Raw genomic sequence first — 17,364 nt, 5'->3', positions numbered from 1 at the left:
TGGTGGCAGTGACAGTAGTGGTAGCATGTGACTCCAGATTTTCCTCTTTTGTCAGGACTTTTTTTTTTTTTTAAACATCCTTGAATCTGGAAATTTCCTGCAGCATCTACAGTTAACTCTGTACAAAGCCATGAAGCGTTGGGCTAGAGCTGACTTTTCTATCATGCTCTATTTTGTAGGTGGCATAAGTATTTCTATTCAGACACTTAACTGCTAAAGCTAAGAAACTGGAGGAGATTATTGCCATTGTTAAAAATCAGACTAATACAAAATGACTCTATGTGGATTACAGCTTAAAATTAGCCAGTTAAAATACCAGTTTAGTGTGCGTGTTGAGATGGGGGTCCTCACTGAGCAGTTTTCTTGTGGTGATCACTTCAGCATGTAAAACTCTACAAAGGTCCAAATGTTAACCTGCATGAAAACACACATTCCTTGGAGGAGGTTTTAATCTGCATGTTAAATGATTATTAAAATACATTAATAGTAGTCATCTTTCCACTTTGAAGAGTGCCCCATTTTTTAAAATGTCTTTCTTGTCTGTCCTATTGCTGGCCTAAAATCCTATAGTACAAGCCACTTCCAATTCTGTCACAGCGTGCCCAGAGAAGAAATGTTGGTACCATTAGAACTCACTGAGTATGATAAAGCATTAGGGCATCAGAGTTGGTCATGTCTTTACGGAGCAGTCAGTGCTTGTATTCCTTTTAGGACTTTATTTGGAGCCGCAGGTATCACATGTAGGCCTTGCAGTTTTACCATAAAAGTGCTGTGGTGAGAACTAGAAATCTAGTGTACTGTAAATGAATTTCCTAAAATAAACCTAGAATGGACTATTTTGGACTGGTTTTAGATGGTGAGCAGGTAATAGTGGTCATTGTCAAGGTTGGGTTTTAAAGGGAGATCTTATTTAGTATCGGGGAGTTTTGAGAATCATCTTCCCTGGGTTCTGTGATAATGTGAGGGACGGAACTGAACTATTTCAAGACACAGTGAACTGATGCCAGCCTTTGATTTGATGTGTGTTGCGGACGTGGACAATTTGCATTCCTTCATACAGTGTCAGAACACTAACGGGATTTAAGTGACCTTAAATTTGTCTGCCCAGTTTTGTTTTACTTCATTGTAAAGACAAATAGCTCAGATTTGAAAAACATCCAAAAAAATGAATAAATGATGATTTCATCTGTATTTTAAGGCTCTTAATTCTGGTATGGAATTGTAATATGGACATAGATCATCATTGGTATTTTAAACGATGGATAAGTAAATGGATTTAGTTAGAATATGTAAATTTACTTCTGAAATTTGGGTAGGCTTTTGTTTAGATTTCAATGTTTGTATTTTAGTGGGTAGGTGAGCACTGGCTAACACTCAATTCATTTCTAAAGATTTATCTGAAAAGAATGATCTGGAAGCATTCTTGGATCTGTCTGCTGGTTGCTGATCAGTTTCACTGCTTAGCTGTGCTGTTTTCCATCATTGGGAACATCTTTAATGAATTGTGGCTTATAAGGAGCTGGGGGGGAGGATTTATTTTCCTGCTGATTTTGATGCATTTGAAACTTGAGGTGATGTCAAGAATATATGCATAGAGACTCTGACTAGAACTCTGGCGTAACATATATTTGGACTCAGGTCACTCTTCTCTGCCTTCTGTTTTGTTCATTTTACTTTCAAAAGATACACGGTCACATGTTTATATAAGGAGAACTGTATGCCTTGGAATATTCAGTTTAAGAAATACCTGTTAAAACCATTGACTTTTATATAGCTGTGCTCTGTGTGAGAGGGACAAGAGTGAAGTATGGTGAAAACAGTCTTCTGTTTGACATTTAAGTGGAGATTTTTCCGAACTCCATTACTTCCTCTTTTAACCTCTACACTTGCGGATTCAAGACCTCTGGGTGTATCTTACACTTTCTACTTCAAATTACACGTAGTTTAAAGTAGGCACAGGGCTCTTGTGAGACAACCTATAACACATTATATAATCATAGTTAAACGTTTTAATTTTCATCAATGTAATTTTACAGATAAAGCACTGATGGCACCAAATCTTGATTCTTTTGGACGAGACAGAGTGCTCTATCAAGAACAAGTAAAGCGTCGGACTGCGGAAAGAGAAGCTAGAAGGTAGAGTACTGAGATTTCTTGGCCATTAGGAGTATTTCCTACTCACAGAATACTGTTACCCAGTGTGACATACTCACTAACATAAATAGCAGTGTTTCTTCCTTTCCTGTTAAGGGAAGAAAACACGTAAGCTAGTACGCTGTGGAGAGATGTTCCTAAATATCCCAACTTAGCATGCAAGCATACAAAACAAGTGACCATTAGATGATGTAGATTTAAAAGTGCTAAGAGAGTATAAGCCTGTTCAATATATATGTGTGTTCTGCTGGTTTCTCTTCCACTGCTTGAGGAAGCAACCCAGTGGGATGTTTGAGGTAATGACATTGTGGAAGTTCTTTTCAACCTGAATTTCCTCGCATTAAAAATTGTGACAGGCTTAGGCCACTATGCTCATTGTGTAGGGGGAGAAGTATAATTGCTTTATTATGCTGATGATCCTTTCCAGAGCTCGTCGTAGACAAGCAAGAGAGCAAACTGGGAAGATGGCAGATCACCTTGAAGGCCTTTCCAGTGATGATGAGGAAACTTCAACGGATATTACAAACTTCAATATGGAGCGAGGTTAGAAAAGCTACTGAAGCCTTGTGCAACCAAATATAGAAAATTTGACCAAAAAAAAAAAAAAAAGCTTGACACCAATGCAGCCCTGTACATATATTTCAGCATATTTTGGAGAAAGTTTGAGAACTGTTCCTTACTAGATTATGAATATGACCAACAAGGTCTCTTATGCCCATCGGTTTTGCAGTTTGCAGCTAAATAAATAGCCACATCCTTAGAGAGATGCTTTTTATTTAATTCAGGTATTGTCTTGTTAGTGAGCAGTACTAAGCCTTCCTTCCAGTCTGGAACGTGATTTATCATTCTCCAAAATCTGTTGAGAACTGATTTTATGTTAAAGCATTATTTTGTTTTGTGTGTAGAATTCTGAAGACCTCAGTGCTTTCAGAACTACTTTTGCTGATAAGAAGTATTTTCCCAAGTTTTGCATAAGTGTCTAGAAACACAAGGACAAAGCTTTTGTAGGCTTTTATTACTGCCTGGCAAACTTTGCAGGTGACAAAGAACAATGTTGACTGCAAACATTACAGAAAGTTTCTATGGTCCTGACTGATTTGAAATTCCTCTGTAATTTTATAATTGGTTTGCTCCAAGTAAATCTTATTATGCAGTTATGCATAACCCTAATCATACAATGAATGGGGTTGTAAGTTAAGCTAATGCCTATTAAGCACTAGGAGAACTGTAAGAAGCTTGAAATAAGAGAGAGTTTGGTGGAACAGTCAGCTTTTACAGCAGCAGTTAAAAGGTAAACAGAATACTAGAGGTTACTATGAAACCAGTAGCAAGGTAGAACATTACTGTAATAATCCTGTTACCTTCTCACCTTGAAACTGAGTACAATTATCACTCTTATGAAAGAGAATTTAATCAAAATAGAAGAAATGTGGAGAAACAAAGCAGTAGGGACCACATACATAGAATAGTTTATATGCATATGAGAAGGGACGAAGCAGCCAGGAGAATGACGTTGACTTTTTATGTCATTAGAGGGACATGAAGTGATCGAATAGGTTTAAAGTAAACAAACCACTTTTCACAGAACGTGTAATAAAAATGCTGAAGTCGTTACCGTGCGTGGTTGTGGAGACCCAAAGTATAAACAGTTTAAAAAACAATTAAACTGTCTAGCAGTTGGGTCCATCAGAAGTGCAAACAATCTCCACACCTTCAGTTGCTGGCCAGTTCACCAAAATTGAGGATACAGGCAGAGAGCTCTGATTGAACAAAGGTTGTTAGGTGCTGTAATTCACTTTACTAAGTTAAATGATCAAGATTAATAATTCAGTGTTGTTGAATTGTCTTTTGTAACTCAGCACTCCTAAGTGTACAAAAGTCTTTTGTAGAAGTTGCATCCGTTTCTGAACATGCATAGGATTTCTAAAGCTTTTTCTTCATTCATATCACTCTCATGATAGTCCAGAATGATCAGTGGGCGATATGGAACAGAGGATGCACTTTGGACCTGCTAGCTTTATTTGTAGCATTTTTTTCAGTATCCCCGTGTGAAAAGTATTTGTATGACATAATCTAACTTTCTGTTGGCCCTCCCTCTACCTGCTGCATGTACTTGTTATTAGTTGTGTGCAGATAACTACTGTAACAAAACATTTAAAAGTGTGGCTGTAGCAGAAATAGCTGATTATTTCCAGGGTTTAGTTACATTTTAGAAGAAATTAGAAGAAAATAATATATTGAGAAAAAGGTTTGGGCTGTTCAGAATACTAGTGCTGTAAATGCAAAAAATACAAGGAATGTTCTGAGAGATTGTAGTGGTTGTTCAGTGCCAACAGCCATGTTATATCCAGCAGTTGTGTTGTCAGCCAGGTCCCACTCTGTCTGAAGTGCTAATTCAGTTGGCTTATTTCAGAGATGCCCTGTACTTACGCTTGGATGAAGAAAGTTGTAGAATAATTTGAGTTGGAAGGTGCCTGGAGATCTGCTGTTCCAAACTTTGGTGCAAAACAAGGCCAGCTTTGAAGTTAGGTCCACACTCTTCTCTTACCTTTGTGAAAACAGCTCAAATTATCGCTAGTCCAGTAGCTGGTAGACTGAAAATCGTTGTATGATATTCTTGAAGTAAGGATTAGATGGTATGCCAGAGTGCTTACGGTGTTTTTTTTGTTTGTTTGTTTTGTTTTTAAACTTTGTATATTTGAGGCAAAAGTAGTATAACTTTTAAGGCTAAGTTTTTTTGGTTATGTTGGTAGGAGTTGGCTTATGACAGTCAACACTGAAGTTCCTCTTGAAAGAGGTATTACAGGGAATAGTGATTAATGTACTGCTGTATTTTTCCTCCCCACCAGATCGTATACTGAAAGAATCCAGCAAAGTTTTTGAAGATGTTTTGGAAAGCTTTTACTCAATTGATTGTATTAAGTCACAGTTTGAAGCTTGGCGTTCAAAGTACTTTGCTTCTTACAAGGATGCCTATATTGGCCTCTGTTTACCAAAGCTGTTCAACCCTTTAATCAGACTTCAGCTGCTTATCTGGACTCCTTTGGAGGTAAGGTCCTGTGCAGGCAATTTCCGTGTAAGCTTCTGTATAGTGTGGTTCTTTCACACATCTGTAGAACAAAGTAAATTGAACCTTTGATGTGTGCTTCTCATAAAAGCGTGTTCTAGGCATGCAGTTTAAAATGGGCACCTCTCTTGGGGTGGAGTGCTTTCCTAGGAAGTTCCAGGACTACTGTCTTCTGTGTTCCCAGCAGGTCAGAGATGAATTGAGCACATGCCGATGTCTTCTCAGGGACCAGAAAGTCAAGCAGTGTGTTAAATAATGCATGTGGGTTTTAAAATATTTCAGAGAAAATTGTGATTCTAGAGAAGGTGATTCTTCAAGAGAAGTGGAACCAAGAAGTGTGTTTTTCAGTGGACTTGTGATCTAAGTCCCTACATTATATATCTTTCTTTCTCTCACCTGTCCCTTCATACCCCATAGAACTCTGGCTGGCAATTGTCTTCCACATAGTACTCATTGCACAGTAATTAGGTAGGGAGCATGGGAAAAGCAGGACAGCACAATTGCAGCGTAGTGGCCCTGGCACACATTCATTGTCCAGGCTGTGTGTGTGTGTGCTGACACAAGTAGCCATCAGGACAAACAGTTCAGGTAACTTTCGACTCCCATTGTTCTTCCTGGCAGTGAAAGCTCTTGTAAGGTATTTCTGCAGCAGTCAAGTGCTTGTTTTCACAGTACTGGTAGGAGCTTGCTCTTTTCTGCCATGTTGGCTTTTACTGGGGAATGGGAGGCGAGTCAAGGCACACAATGCAATTGCATAAGCTTGTTTTGTTAGGAAACTAGGCTAAGAAAGAAAATCATCCTCTCATCTTTCAAAATGTAGTTCATCTACAGCACCTTCTGCAGATGTCAGCCTCTCCCTCAAATGACTGCATCTCTCCTTTCTTCAGAAAATTTTTTTTTTTAACTACTAAGAGGATATTTGCAGAAGGTGATCTTCTGTCTCCTCTGCTCTGATTGCAGAGAGATTCTTCTTCTGAGAGCATTCAGAGTATTTACTTTGAATAAGTGGGAGAATCTATGAAAGCTGCCTTCATTAAATTTAAAATTGTTTTTGTGAATTCTCCCTTCCTCTATGCTAGTTTTGTGTGAGTTCCCAGGCTGGCAAAATGAAGCTTAAGTTAGTTGGAGACAAGGTGTAGAATTCTCAAATCTCTTCATTTTTACTATTATGCCTTACTGTTCCTGTTATATTAGGCATCTTGCTAAGTTTGAAAAATTACAAGGCATTCATGAAAAGAGATTTTCTTAATCCAGAAAACATCATTTTGTAAAGCAGCACAAATGAACTATACTTCTCACATTTGCTGTTTGTTTTTTTTTTCACTCCTCAGGTGTAATTAGAAATTTTTAATCTGTAGGGCAGCTGCTGCCCAAAAAAAGCAGTCTTTCTTCCACCATTTTCACTTTCATTTGATCTAGTGATTGTGTGGTTGTACAATGGATTAGTTCATTTGGCTGATTTATGGTAAACTGACCATGCTCTCCATCCTCTTTCAGGTTTTGGTTGGGTTGGGTTATCCATATACACTAATTTGTCTCGTAATGCCATGATTAGTGGTGTCCAGGCAAAGAGGAAGAAAGTTTTCTTCACTTCTCGGGAATCAGGTTTGCCTTTGTTTCTGAAGGAACTAGTATCACTGCTTCAGGAGTAGGTTAGCCGAAGCAGGAGGTGAAATAATTTGCCTGTCCTTACGCCAAATCAAGTTACTACTTGGTCATGAGGCACCATATATATATTTTTTTCTTCCAGTAGAGAGGGGTACCCGACATGTAGAGGAAAAAAGGACTACATTTTCATGTTTTTACTATGCTCAAATGCTGCTTACCCTGCTTGCTTAGAAAACTTAGTAACCTATTTTAAAGCAATTTTGTTATAGTTTTCACGTGTATTATACTTGCAGATGTATTTTTTTTTATAATGTGTTGACTGCAGATCTCTGTTTAGGAATCTGACCTCTTCTCTTTTCATTTTATTAGGGCAAGTGTCGTGATTTTGAGACTATGTTGTGGTTTGAATCATTGCTGTTTTATGGCTGTGAAGAACAGGAGCAAGAAAAAGATGATGCTGATATTTCACTATTACCTACCATTGTAGAGAGAGTTGTTCTTCCGAAATTAACAGGTATAGTCTTAGAAAAAATGAAGGAGGGGGAGCATGGATGGGGGTGGAGCAGCTAGCTGGTAGTTGTTCGGGCTTTTAGATGTTACTGTTTTGTAAATGTGTCCTATGTGTCTGAGTGTCTTAGTACCTGTATTTGAGTATTTGCAAAGTGGAGTAATTCTTTTATCTCTTACAGTGATTTCTGAAAATATATGGGATCCTTTTTCTACAACACAAACATCTAGAATGGTAGCGATTGTACAAAAACTAGTAGATGGATATCCTTCAGTGGTGAATGCAGAAAACAAAAATACACAAGTAAGTTGTTTATTCATAAGTATCTGGGATGGGTTAAGGAATTATATTTTATAAGGTTATTATATAAGGTTATATTTTTAATACACTATATTGGAAACCACAGCATGTTTAATGAGAAACAAGAAGATTTTTTTCAATTCTTTGATGCTCTGCTAGCTAGTTAGGGAGAGTCAAGTATGATAATAAATGAGGAGAAGGAATTCGATGAAGTCTCCCCAAAATTAATGGTAGAGACAAAAAGAGATACCAAATGTACTGTGACACAGACATACTTGGTCTGCAGTTTTTGATTTAAGGATCAGCTAAAAATAGTTACTTTTCTTTATTTAGACTTTTGTAACCTTTCCAAATGTATTGCTTCATAGTTTCATTGTTTTGCTTGCCCTCTATGATGTGAGAACTAATGTCAGGAGTACAGATTCCACGTGTAATGCAGTGTCCATGCTGCCTTTAGAATGGCGGGAGATCAGCCAAAGTGCGCATGTATAGGGAAGACAGCAGAAGGTTAAAATTGACAAAAGCCCAGGCTTCACTGTAGCTCATTGTATAGTGAAGCTTAACAATAAAGGAATTCCATTGCTTTCAATTTTGTTTTTTTTTTTTGAAAACGTCAAGTTTTACCTCTAACCTTTATTATAGACTCTCTAAGACTCTGCATGAGTGCTTAAGTGTGCGTGCCTTTTACTGTTAGGGTCACATGTGGTCTTTGTTGTTCTTAAAATCAATTTCTGAGTGGTTAATGAATAAGCAGTGCTTTGACAACTTGCTAAGAAAAATTAATCTGTTTCAGATGCTTTTAAAGGCATTGTTGCTAAGAATGAGGAGAACACTAGATGACGATGTATTCATGCCCTTATATCCAAAAAAGTAAGTTTGCTTTCAACTATTAGACCTCTCTGTTGGCAAGTCAGTGTCTTCTGTCTGTGGTTGATAGGGTTTATACCTCTGTATGGTTCACTGGCTAGATACAAGAGCAAACGAATTACTATGCTGTGAGGAATTGTCAAAAACAAAGCAGAATTGGAATAAAAGAATATTTATAGAAATGAACTGTGTGTGGGAAGGAGGAAGTCAGCAAACTCCAGATAGAGGTGGTCTTGGTTACTCATTAAAGAAATCTCTTACTTTCCAGCATCTTAGAAAACAAGAACTCTGGTCCATATTTGTTTTTCCAACGTCAGTTTTGGTCCTCTGTTAAGGTAAGTCAGTAAATACATCTGATAAATCTTTGCTGTAGTCAATGTAGCAATGAAATCCCCTTCATTTTTGTGGAAAATGGTAGATATAAAATTGCCTTTTCTTTAGTTGAAAGAACTCTAGAGTAGTAATCTTAGCCTTTGATAGTACACTGCCCTCTTCAAAAGATTGCCAAGTGTGAAAGCGTTTTTACTTATGCATTGTGGGTTTACTTGGCATGCTCAACAACTGTGTGTTTTTTAATGCCTTTTTGTTTGTCAAACCATATGATTATTTTATTTTACTTATGTGGTAATGAGAGCGTTTGGTTTGTCTCTTTTTTTGTAGCGTCAGAATTTTCATGAAAATAACTTGGATAAACAGTTTTCTAACCCCTTTTGGAAAACCTGCTGCTATTTGTAAAATATGAGAACTATTGTAAACTTAGTTTACTTGCAATGATAAAGAATGTGAAAGGAATGTCTATGTGGAATGTGCAATACAGTGTTTTCAGAGGTCTGCAAGAAGCTGTAGCTGTTGTAGGTTTTTTCTTCGCATCCTTTTATTAGAAATATTAACTCCCAGCTAAAGAGGAAAGTATGAGACATGGTGATTGAACTGTTGTGTTCTGTGGTCATGCAAACAGATCTTTTGTCTGGAGTTTTTGGTATAAATTGTAGCAGTGAGGGAGGCCTTATTCTGAATGGGTTTGCAATTGCATCGTTTACTTAAAGTATTTGACACTGAATTCTTTCACTTTGAAGTAAAGTCAACTTCTTAAATGCTGTCTAGAGCAAAAAGTACATAAAGCTCATTTATTAAAATGCAGTTCTTAAGAGCGACACTGAAAATTCACTTACGGCTTGTGTCTCATACGACTGAAGTTGCTTGCTTCTGGCAATATTTGTTGGAGCCTGGGCAGTTTAGAACTATGCATGCTCTTATCACTGCTCTGTTTTAGAGAAGCAATAAAAATACAGCTCTCTTGCACTAGCAAGGCAGTTATAGCATCACAGAAGAGCAGAAATAGAAGCTGGGAGGCAAGTGCTCATTTACTATTTCTTGATGATCTGCCTCAACAGTAAACTGCTGGCTGCATTCATTTGTACAAGGCTGGCAGCAGTTCTCCACAGGCCATATGCCACGGGGAATAACAGCTGTACAGTTGGCTTAGCCAGCACTTCCCATCAAGCATTTTCTGCGTCTTTTGTTTCAGCATGCCTTGGAAATAAGGGTATGCTGATAGCATGCCTGCAGATTTCATTGAGAAGAGGCTGTGAATTTGCCCCTATATGGCGTATGCTAGACCTCACTTGACATCGACATCAAATTTTGAGAACAAGGTGTCTTGAAACTTATTTTTTTCACTGATCCCTCTGGGAAAACAAAAGCAAACAGAGATGATGATTGTTGTTGTATGGGAATTTGCAACACCTAAGCTAATGTTTTAATGGATTCTGGATACTTTTGGAGCAATCAGAAGGCATATTTCCCTTGCTTTACCTCAGCTATATTGCTGCATTTGAAGAGTCTTTAGAGTATTTGACTAACTTTTCAGTTTCGTGTCACTTTAAATAACTACCTTGCCTATATTGTGTTTTCAGTTATTAGGAAACTTTCTCCAGTGGTATGGAATTCTTTCAAACAAAACTCTCCAGGAGCTGTCAATAGATGGTCTGCTAAATAGATATATTCTTATGGCTTTTCAAAACTCTGAGTATGGAGATGACAGCATAAAGAAGGCTCAAAGTGTGAGTAATATCCAAAAAATAAATAAATGAACTTGAGGTTACCTATGAAATCTTGACTTTGATATCTTCATGTCATAATGTCAGTGAACCAAAGAAAGAACATTCTCTGGCTTATGCCTGTAGATAGTTCAGGTATAGTGTAGGTTTCCGTGCTTTTGGATTTTTTTTTTGTAGGTTTCTTGCTGTTTGACTCAGTTGAGTCTTGTAACTGCAGTCTTACCTGGCAGACTTAATAACTCATGTTGGATAACTTTTACATTTTTGTTGCTTTGTTTTTTAACTTTCTTTTTCCTGTTTTATTTAGGTAATTGCTTGCTTTCCTAAACAGTGGTTTGCTAATCTAAAAGGAGAAAAGACTATTTCTCAGCTAGAAAACTTCTGTAGATACCTTGTTCATCTGGCTGATACAATTTATAGAAACAGCATTGGTTGCTCTGATGTAGAGAAAAGAAATGCAAGGTAACTTATTTTGAGTTAATCAGTTGCAATTCTTGTGCTTTGTGTTATTTGCTTGCAAATGTAGGTAAATATCTCGATTCTCCTGAAAAGTCTCACGAAACTTCTTTGAATTCAAACTTTTTTTTTGTAGTGGGATAGTAAATGAGGAGATTTTAAAGGTGGTTGAAAACAGCAGCTGCTGTTTCAGTTAAACACTCAAAATGTTTCGCACTGCTCCTTCGTGTCCTTCACTCTGGCAGATTTTGTAGTTACTAGATTTGGAGGGCTCCACCTCGTAAACCTGTTGCAGATTCCTACATAATGGCTTCTAAATTACAAATCCTGCTTTTCTATATGTTGCAAAAGTTCTGGTTTACACAACCAACTGGATGAACCTGTTTTCGCCTTGATCAAAGAGTCACTTTACTTGTATCTGATAACCAGCATAATTAAAAGTTTGGATTAGATGCATGAATGCTACTGCTAGCCAAGTAACCCACGTATTGGGTGGGTTGTTTTAATGATAAATTTAAAAATCAAGTTGTTGCACTGATAAACAGGAACATAACAAGACTGGAAGAGTATTTATTCGTGTGCTGTTGCATGGGGAGAGGTTGCAGGGTCAATAGTTCAGTTGTTCCAGGAAACCTGCTTAAACTGAAACTTGGAATCCTTGCTGCTACCTTCATTAGTCATTCTTGATACCTGGAATTGCCTGAGCCATTGCTCAAGTTACTTTTTTTTTTATATAATTTACGCATGGCACTGAAATGTAGGAATTTCCCTTTAAGTGTAGAACACGAATTCTGGTTAGGAGCTTTTTCGTGTGTTGGCTTTTTTTTTTTTTTCCAATTGCCATATTGGTTATTGCCACTTTTCTGTCTTCAGATTTGCTTCTGTCTGTGACATATGAATCATCTCATTTTCAGAGAACACTGAGCTTTGTGCCACACTGGGTTGTACTTAATCTACTCCTTATCCTCTCCCAAATGATGCCTTAGAGCTTTGTGTCTGAAGTATGATAGCAATGACACGTACCAATTTAAATTTTCTCGTGATTCAGATTCAAAACAAACTCTTTACTCAATGAAATTTACTGAAATGAAAATGTCTAGCCTAGCATGATATTGTAAATGAAACAAAAGAGTTGATAGAGAATCCAGTAGAGATTAGAAACAGGCTAGCGAAAGAGAGTTTAAATTTGAAACAACTTTTTTTTTTTTTTTTACCAGCTGAAATAATTTGGTAAAAATTTGTATTGGAACATTGGAAGAGAAACACCTAACTAATCCTTTTTTTTTTTTCCCCATAGTAAATTCTAATTTAATTTTTGTCTGGAATTCTGCTTTTTTTCAACTTCTAAAACTGTTCACATTTTCTCTGTTAAGCACATAAAATAAGTCTGTTGCAGATAGGTTACTTTCTGTAACCTAAGGATGTGATGTCTGTTCATGTAAAACCTAGTACAACTGTTAGAAAGAAAAAATCATTAATTTCTCCTGGGAGCAAAGTGTATCTTTTATCTATGTCTGTCAATGGTAGTTTGCCAGATGTTGGGTGCTTTTTTGCCAACCAGATGCTTTAATTTTTAAGATGAATTTTGGACATCTTGTGTTTTCTGTGGGACTTGCTTAAACTTCATGTCCGTGTTCCTTGCATGATGCTAGGATTGCTTTTGACAGCTGAAGAAGTACAGTTTTCTCAGGACTGGGATCAATCTATTGTGCAATTTGTTGGTGGCAAGCTTCATATTTTTTAAGGCATGCATTAAAACATACTGGTTTTTTTCTGCTCAAACATTTTTCGTCAAGAGAGCTGTGACTCACTGCACAGTACCATAAGTAATCCAAGAGTTTTTCTTGAGAAATACTGCATCTAGTATTAAACCATATATATGACTAATTCCTACTCTCTCTTCCTCTCTAATCCAACACAAGATTTTCAATTTTACTACAAGGTTGATAACCAACCTATTTTTTATCAGACTAAGCAAGTGGAGATGACGTGAAGCCATCTGAAACTGATTTGCTGTACAGAGTTATAACATGGTTGTCTGTTGAAATATTAACGCTTCTAACGTGATCATTCCATTCCTGCATTGACTTCCCCTTCCTCTTCTGCTTTTTTTTTTTAGGGAGCAAATAAAGCAGATCATAAAGCTTCTGGCAAGTATACGAGCGCTGGATCATGCTATGACAGTTGCAAATGATCACAATGTAAAAGAGTTAAAAATTTTAATAGAAGGAAAATAGACTTTTCCGACATCTCGTTATGAGCTTTAAAACCATTCCTGATGTGTAATTTATGTACATATGTAAAGTTTCTTAAACTGTAAAGTATTGATCTTTGTTTTAATACAAAGTGCATTCTTATATACAGCATCCTTAAAAAAAAAAAAAAAAGTAATTCTAAAGTTGACTTCTTTAGAAGCAAAAATGAAATCCCAAGATTGTGATTCTTCCAGAAATCAGACTTTGCTTAAAGTTTCTCAAAATCTTGTTTACAAAAAACACTTTATACCCATGATTAGTAGTCATCTACTCCTCCGTTAATTGTTCCATGGCTAACTGGAATGTGTATAATATATTAAGTGTAATGCAATATTATACATATATTTATACCACCATCTTACCTTCACACTGGATATGGAGATCTTTTACTGTTGAAAAAAGTTTTTCATTTGCTAAAAATCACTTGTTTTGAAAATAAAACAATCGTATTATTGGTCAAAAGGTCTGGCAAAATATTAAAATATGTGAAAGTCACTCGGCCTAAATAGTAGAAAGACTTTCAGATGGAACCTGACCCTTAAAAAGCCACTGTGGTTCACTCAGATTGGAATAACAAAAAAGTATTTGCATTCAAATATGGAACTCTAAAGACTGTTCTTAGAAACAAAGTAGAAATGAAAACCCAAATCAATGCTTAACTATTTCCTTAATTCAAACAAACAATGTAAACTCGAGATTATGGTGCAAGTTTACGTGACAGTGTTTCCTAATCCCCAAACACCTTATATTTTCTAAGAAAACTAGTTCCCTTGTGAACTCTGGACCCTCATTCCTTGTGCAAGGTGGTTAAGTTCACTGTTTGCATTCTTTTTTTTTAATAACTTCATACTGGGAACCTCTTTCTTCTGATTGGTATGGCTAAAGATGTAAAGCTAAATGAAAGTGAAGAAAAATTTATATCTGAGGATTTGAAGTGTTTGTATTGTAATAAATAGTCAAATGTTTCATTTCCTGCTAAATACCCTCTAAGAATACAGTCCTGGAAAACAAAGCATTTAATTGAGCTGTAAATTAAAAATAAAACCCCTTAAATATATGATGATCTACGTTGGAACACCAGTGATTTGATGTTGGGGTCCAAGGCATGCTAAGAGCTGTACTAGCCTTGGATTAGGAGCTATTTCCCAGTGTGCCCTACCTTTTGGGGGAATTGTAGCAATAAATTGGCATCCTGAACAACGTAAGAATCACTGTATTTTAAGCTTATGTCATGTGGTATAAATGAGTATATTAAAAACGTACAATTTGTAACATGCACACTTCATTTGGACACTGAACAATTGTTTTTCTGAACTGTTGGGATTGATGGAGTACATTCAGAGTATCTGCTTTTAAAAAATGTTTCAATAAACTTGTCTGTCAAGGAGCTGTTGTAGCTTTATTCCTTTGGGAAACTTGTAAAGAAAAGAATATGCAAGCTGGCTGACTGTTCCAATATATCTGGAAGAGAACAGTCCATGGACAGCAGATATTTGGAGTGAGCCAAAGCATCTTCACTTTGAAAAAGCAATGAGACAAAGATTACACGCTGGAATTCAGATCTTGAAGATTAGGAAAGTATTTAACCAGGAGCTGTCAGTGTTTGGATTTTCAGTGACCAAATGTATTAAACAGAGTGCACTACTAATGGAGCTCCAATGTTCGAGACAACTTTGTAACTACTGTTATTAAAAACAGGCATTTTGCTCTCATTTGGGTTATGACTAGGACACTAAGGAAGGGGTAAAGAGAATATCTTCCTTCTAACCTCATTATAAATTATAGCTGCAGAGAAATATTTTTCAAGGTAGTTTATAGTCATTTTCTTAATTAACTGCCTGGAAGACCAGTTATATTATACTTAGCCCATCCTCCCTCTCATAGAATCATGCCCTGTGGCTGGTGTTGCATGTTAGAGGAATTTCTCCTTCTTATCCTTACACAATATGTCACATTTGGAGAACAACACACAGAATCTTGCAAAGTTTACTTATGAGTGATAAGCAAAGTAGCTTCTCATTTCGAGCAACCTTTCCTATGTATAAATGGTTAGAATTGTATTGGTACTTCAAGGCTTTATGCAAATACTTTTACCCAATTTTATTTACAAACAACCACTTCTACACTTCACTCATAATCTCATTTATTGACCCAAATTAAATGTGAGTACCAAAGCAGTTCCACTTTATGCAATAATCTTTAAACAGTGTTACACAACTGCTGCTTGGTTAGAGTATGATGCAAGAACAGGTGCTTTAAAATGATTTCTCCCATGGTTGACCATGTGTATCTTATTGTTCAGTATCAAAATTAACAAATATAGTAAGAGGCTGATGTCCTAGATGATGATGAAATCCCACAGGAGAAGTTACTAATATATTAGTAACTAATTAGTTATGTGACATGGCAATCTTTTCTGCTCAGAACTCTACAGGGACTGTTGAGAAGGTCTAGTAACTTCTTTAGCAGCTAGTAATTTCTGGCATTGTCTAGAAACAGGAAAGATGTATAACACTACATGAAAACACTGCATGTAAAATTGTTGGTCACTGGAAATTTTAATGAACAGCATAATATGTTACAGAATGGTTATAGTTACTTTATTAATAACTATTTTGTTATACAGGTGTGTTTTTTCTACAATCGCAGGTATTACAAAATTACCCTAAAGCTCATCGGTAGCAAAGGAAAAACCTTGTCCTTTGCTATAACGGAAGAAAAAATGAAAGCTAAAATTTGAAATGGAGAAGTTCGAGGAAGATTTGTGCAGATATATGGAGCCATGTGATTCCTCTTTCTCCTCCTTTCAGCTACATTTTCTGCAAAAGTTTGTTGTCTGTGGTTCTGCTTTCAGTTCTCCCTAGGTTAGTGTACAAACCCCACGCTTTTTAGAATGAATTCTAAATATATATTTATATGTATATATAGTATATATGCTGGGGGAAGGGATATGCACCTGCAATTTTTATGTGGTGTACGTTTGTAACTTACGTTTGTAAGTTGCCACAGTAAAAATTAAATAGCCTGTGATCTGACCATTAGGCTTTCCCTGTAAAGTCACAAGGAAACCATTCCTGCAGGAGTTCATGTGGTACGTACAGAAAACAGAGCTCTGAGAGAGAGAGGCTTCAGAAATGATTGCTGAAAGGAGGATGGATGTGGTTTTCTGAGAAACTCGTACTCAGCCATCAGAATGGAGCAAAGTCGAGTGATTTTACCCTGCATGTGGTGCTCCAGACAAAATTTTTGATAGGCTTGGAATGCAATTATTAGTTGGGTTAGTCTGTCTGAACCATGAAATAATGTACAATTTTTTTGCCCAAGAATACTTAATTTTTGTATGTAACTAAAGCTCTTGACCTAAATATTCAGAAAATAAATGAAGAGGGATAAAAAAAATATTAAATGGAGACAAACTTACTTAGTAATACAAGGGCCTACAATTTATGGCTCTTCTCCAGACAATGACTTAAGCATATACTTTTGTTCGTATATGTGAATGGTCCCATTGACTCCACTTACATTACTTTTGTGCTTTATGTGCATATTTGAATGTTTTCGTAGCACAGAGACCTGGAGTAAAGCACTGACGTATCTCCAAGATTTGTTGTGGTATTCTTATACAGTCTCCTTGCTGTTCTGTGTGCATAAAGTGAAAGACCAGCACAAGGGCATTTTCATGGCTCTCTAATTCCTTATCTCAGTTTGATTTGTTTCCTTCTTTGCTTAAAGTATAGATAATAATCCAGTTACATATAATTTATAACATTTACTAGCCCTTACAGTAAAAGAAATTAGTCTATCAGGTTAACTGTAAATGACGCAAAGGAAAGACACATTCTCTCTTGCCTACAGCATGAAACAGCTAAAAGTTGCTAGAAAGCTATAAAACACAGCATGCTAAAGTAACAAGGAGCACATTCAGTACATTCCATATCTGTGAAATTCTCTTTACACCCTGGTCCCGTGGTCTCTTTGAAAACTTTTTCTATTACACCTGTTCAGCTTAATTGTTGAGGAGATGTGGCATGAAGACATTGCAATTGGGAGAAAGAAGGATGTGAGATGAGGAAATTTTTAGAGCACATT

At 36.5% G+C, this 17,364-nt stretch overlaps 1 protein-coding gene across 1 annotated transcript in view; it reads left to right on the top strand.

Moving 5' to 3' along the window:
- PAXBP1 (PAX3 and PAX7 binding protein 1) overlaps positions 1 to 14,662 on the top strand; it is a 28,186-nt gene extending 13,524 nt beyond the window's left edge. Inside the window, exons 9-18 of the mRNA XM_035545809.2 lie at positions 2,037 to 2,136; positions 2,582 to 2,697; positions 5,004 to 5,203; positions 7,199 to 7,343; positions 7,519 to 7,640; positions 8,431 to 8,507; positions 8,773 to 8,839; positions 10,421 to 10,567; positions 10,872 to 11,026; positions 13,140 to 14,662. Of these exons, the coding sequence (XP_035401702.2) occupies positions 2,037 to 2,136; positions 2,582 to 2,697; positions 5,004 to 5,203; positions 7,199 to 7,343; positions 7,519 to 7,640; positions 8,431 to 8,507; positions 8,773 to 8,839; positions 10,421 to 10,567; positions 10,872 to 11,026; positions 13,140 to 13,257 (1,247 nt within the window). The 3' untranslated portion in view covers positions 13,258 to 14,662. The remainder of the gene's footprint in view (positions 1 to 2,036; positions 2,137 to 2,581; positions 2,698 to 5,003; positions 5,204 to 7,198; positions 7,344 to 7,518; positions 7,641 to 8,430; positions 8,508 to 8,772; positions 8,840 to 10,420; positions 10,568 to 10,871; positions 11,027 to 13,139) is intronic.
- The last annotated feature ends 2,702 nt before the right edge of the window (positions 14,663 to 17,364 follow it).

Source organism: Cygnus atratus, chromosome 1 (genome assembly GCF_013377495.2).
Source record: "Cygnus atratus isolate AKBS03 ecotype Queensland, Australia chromosome 1, CAtr_DNAZoo_HiC_assembly, whole genome shotgun sequence".
Classification (NCBI taxonomy): Eukaryota; Metazoa; Chordata; class Aves; order Anseriformes; family Anatidae; genus Cygnus; species Cygnus atratus.
This window is presented reverse-complemented; position numbering and strand designations above follow the sequence as displayed.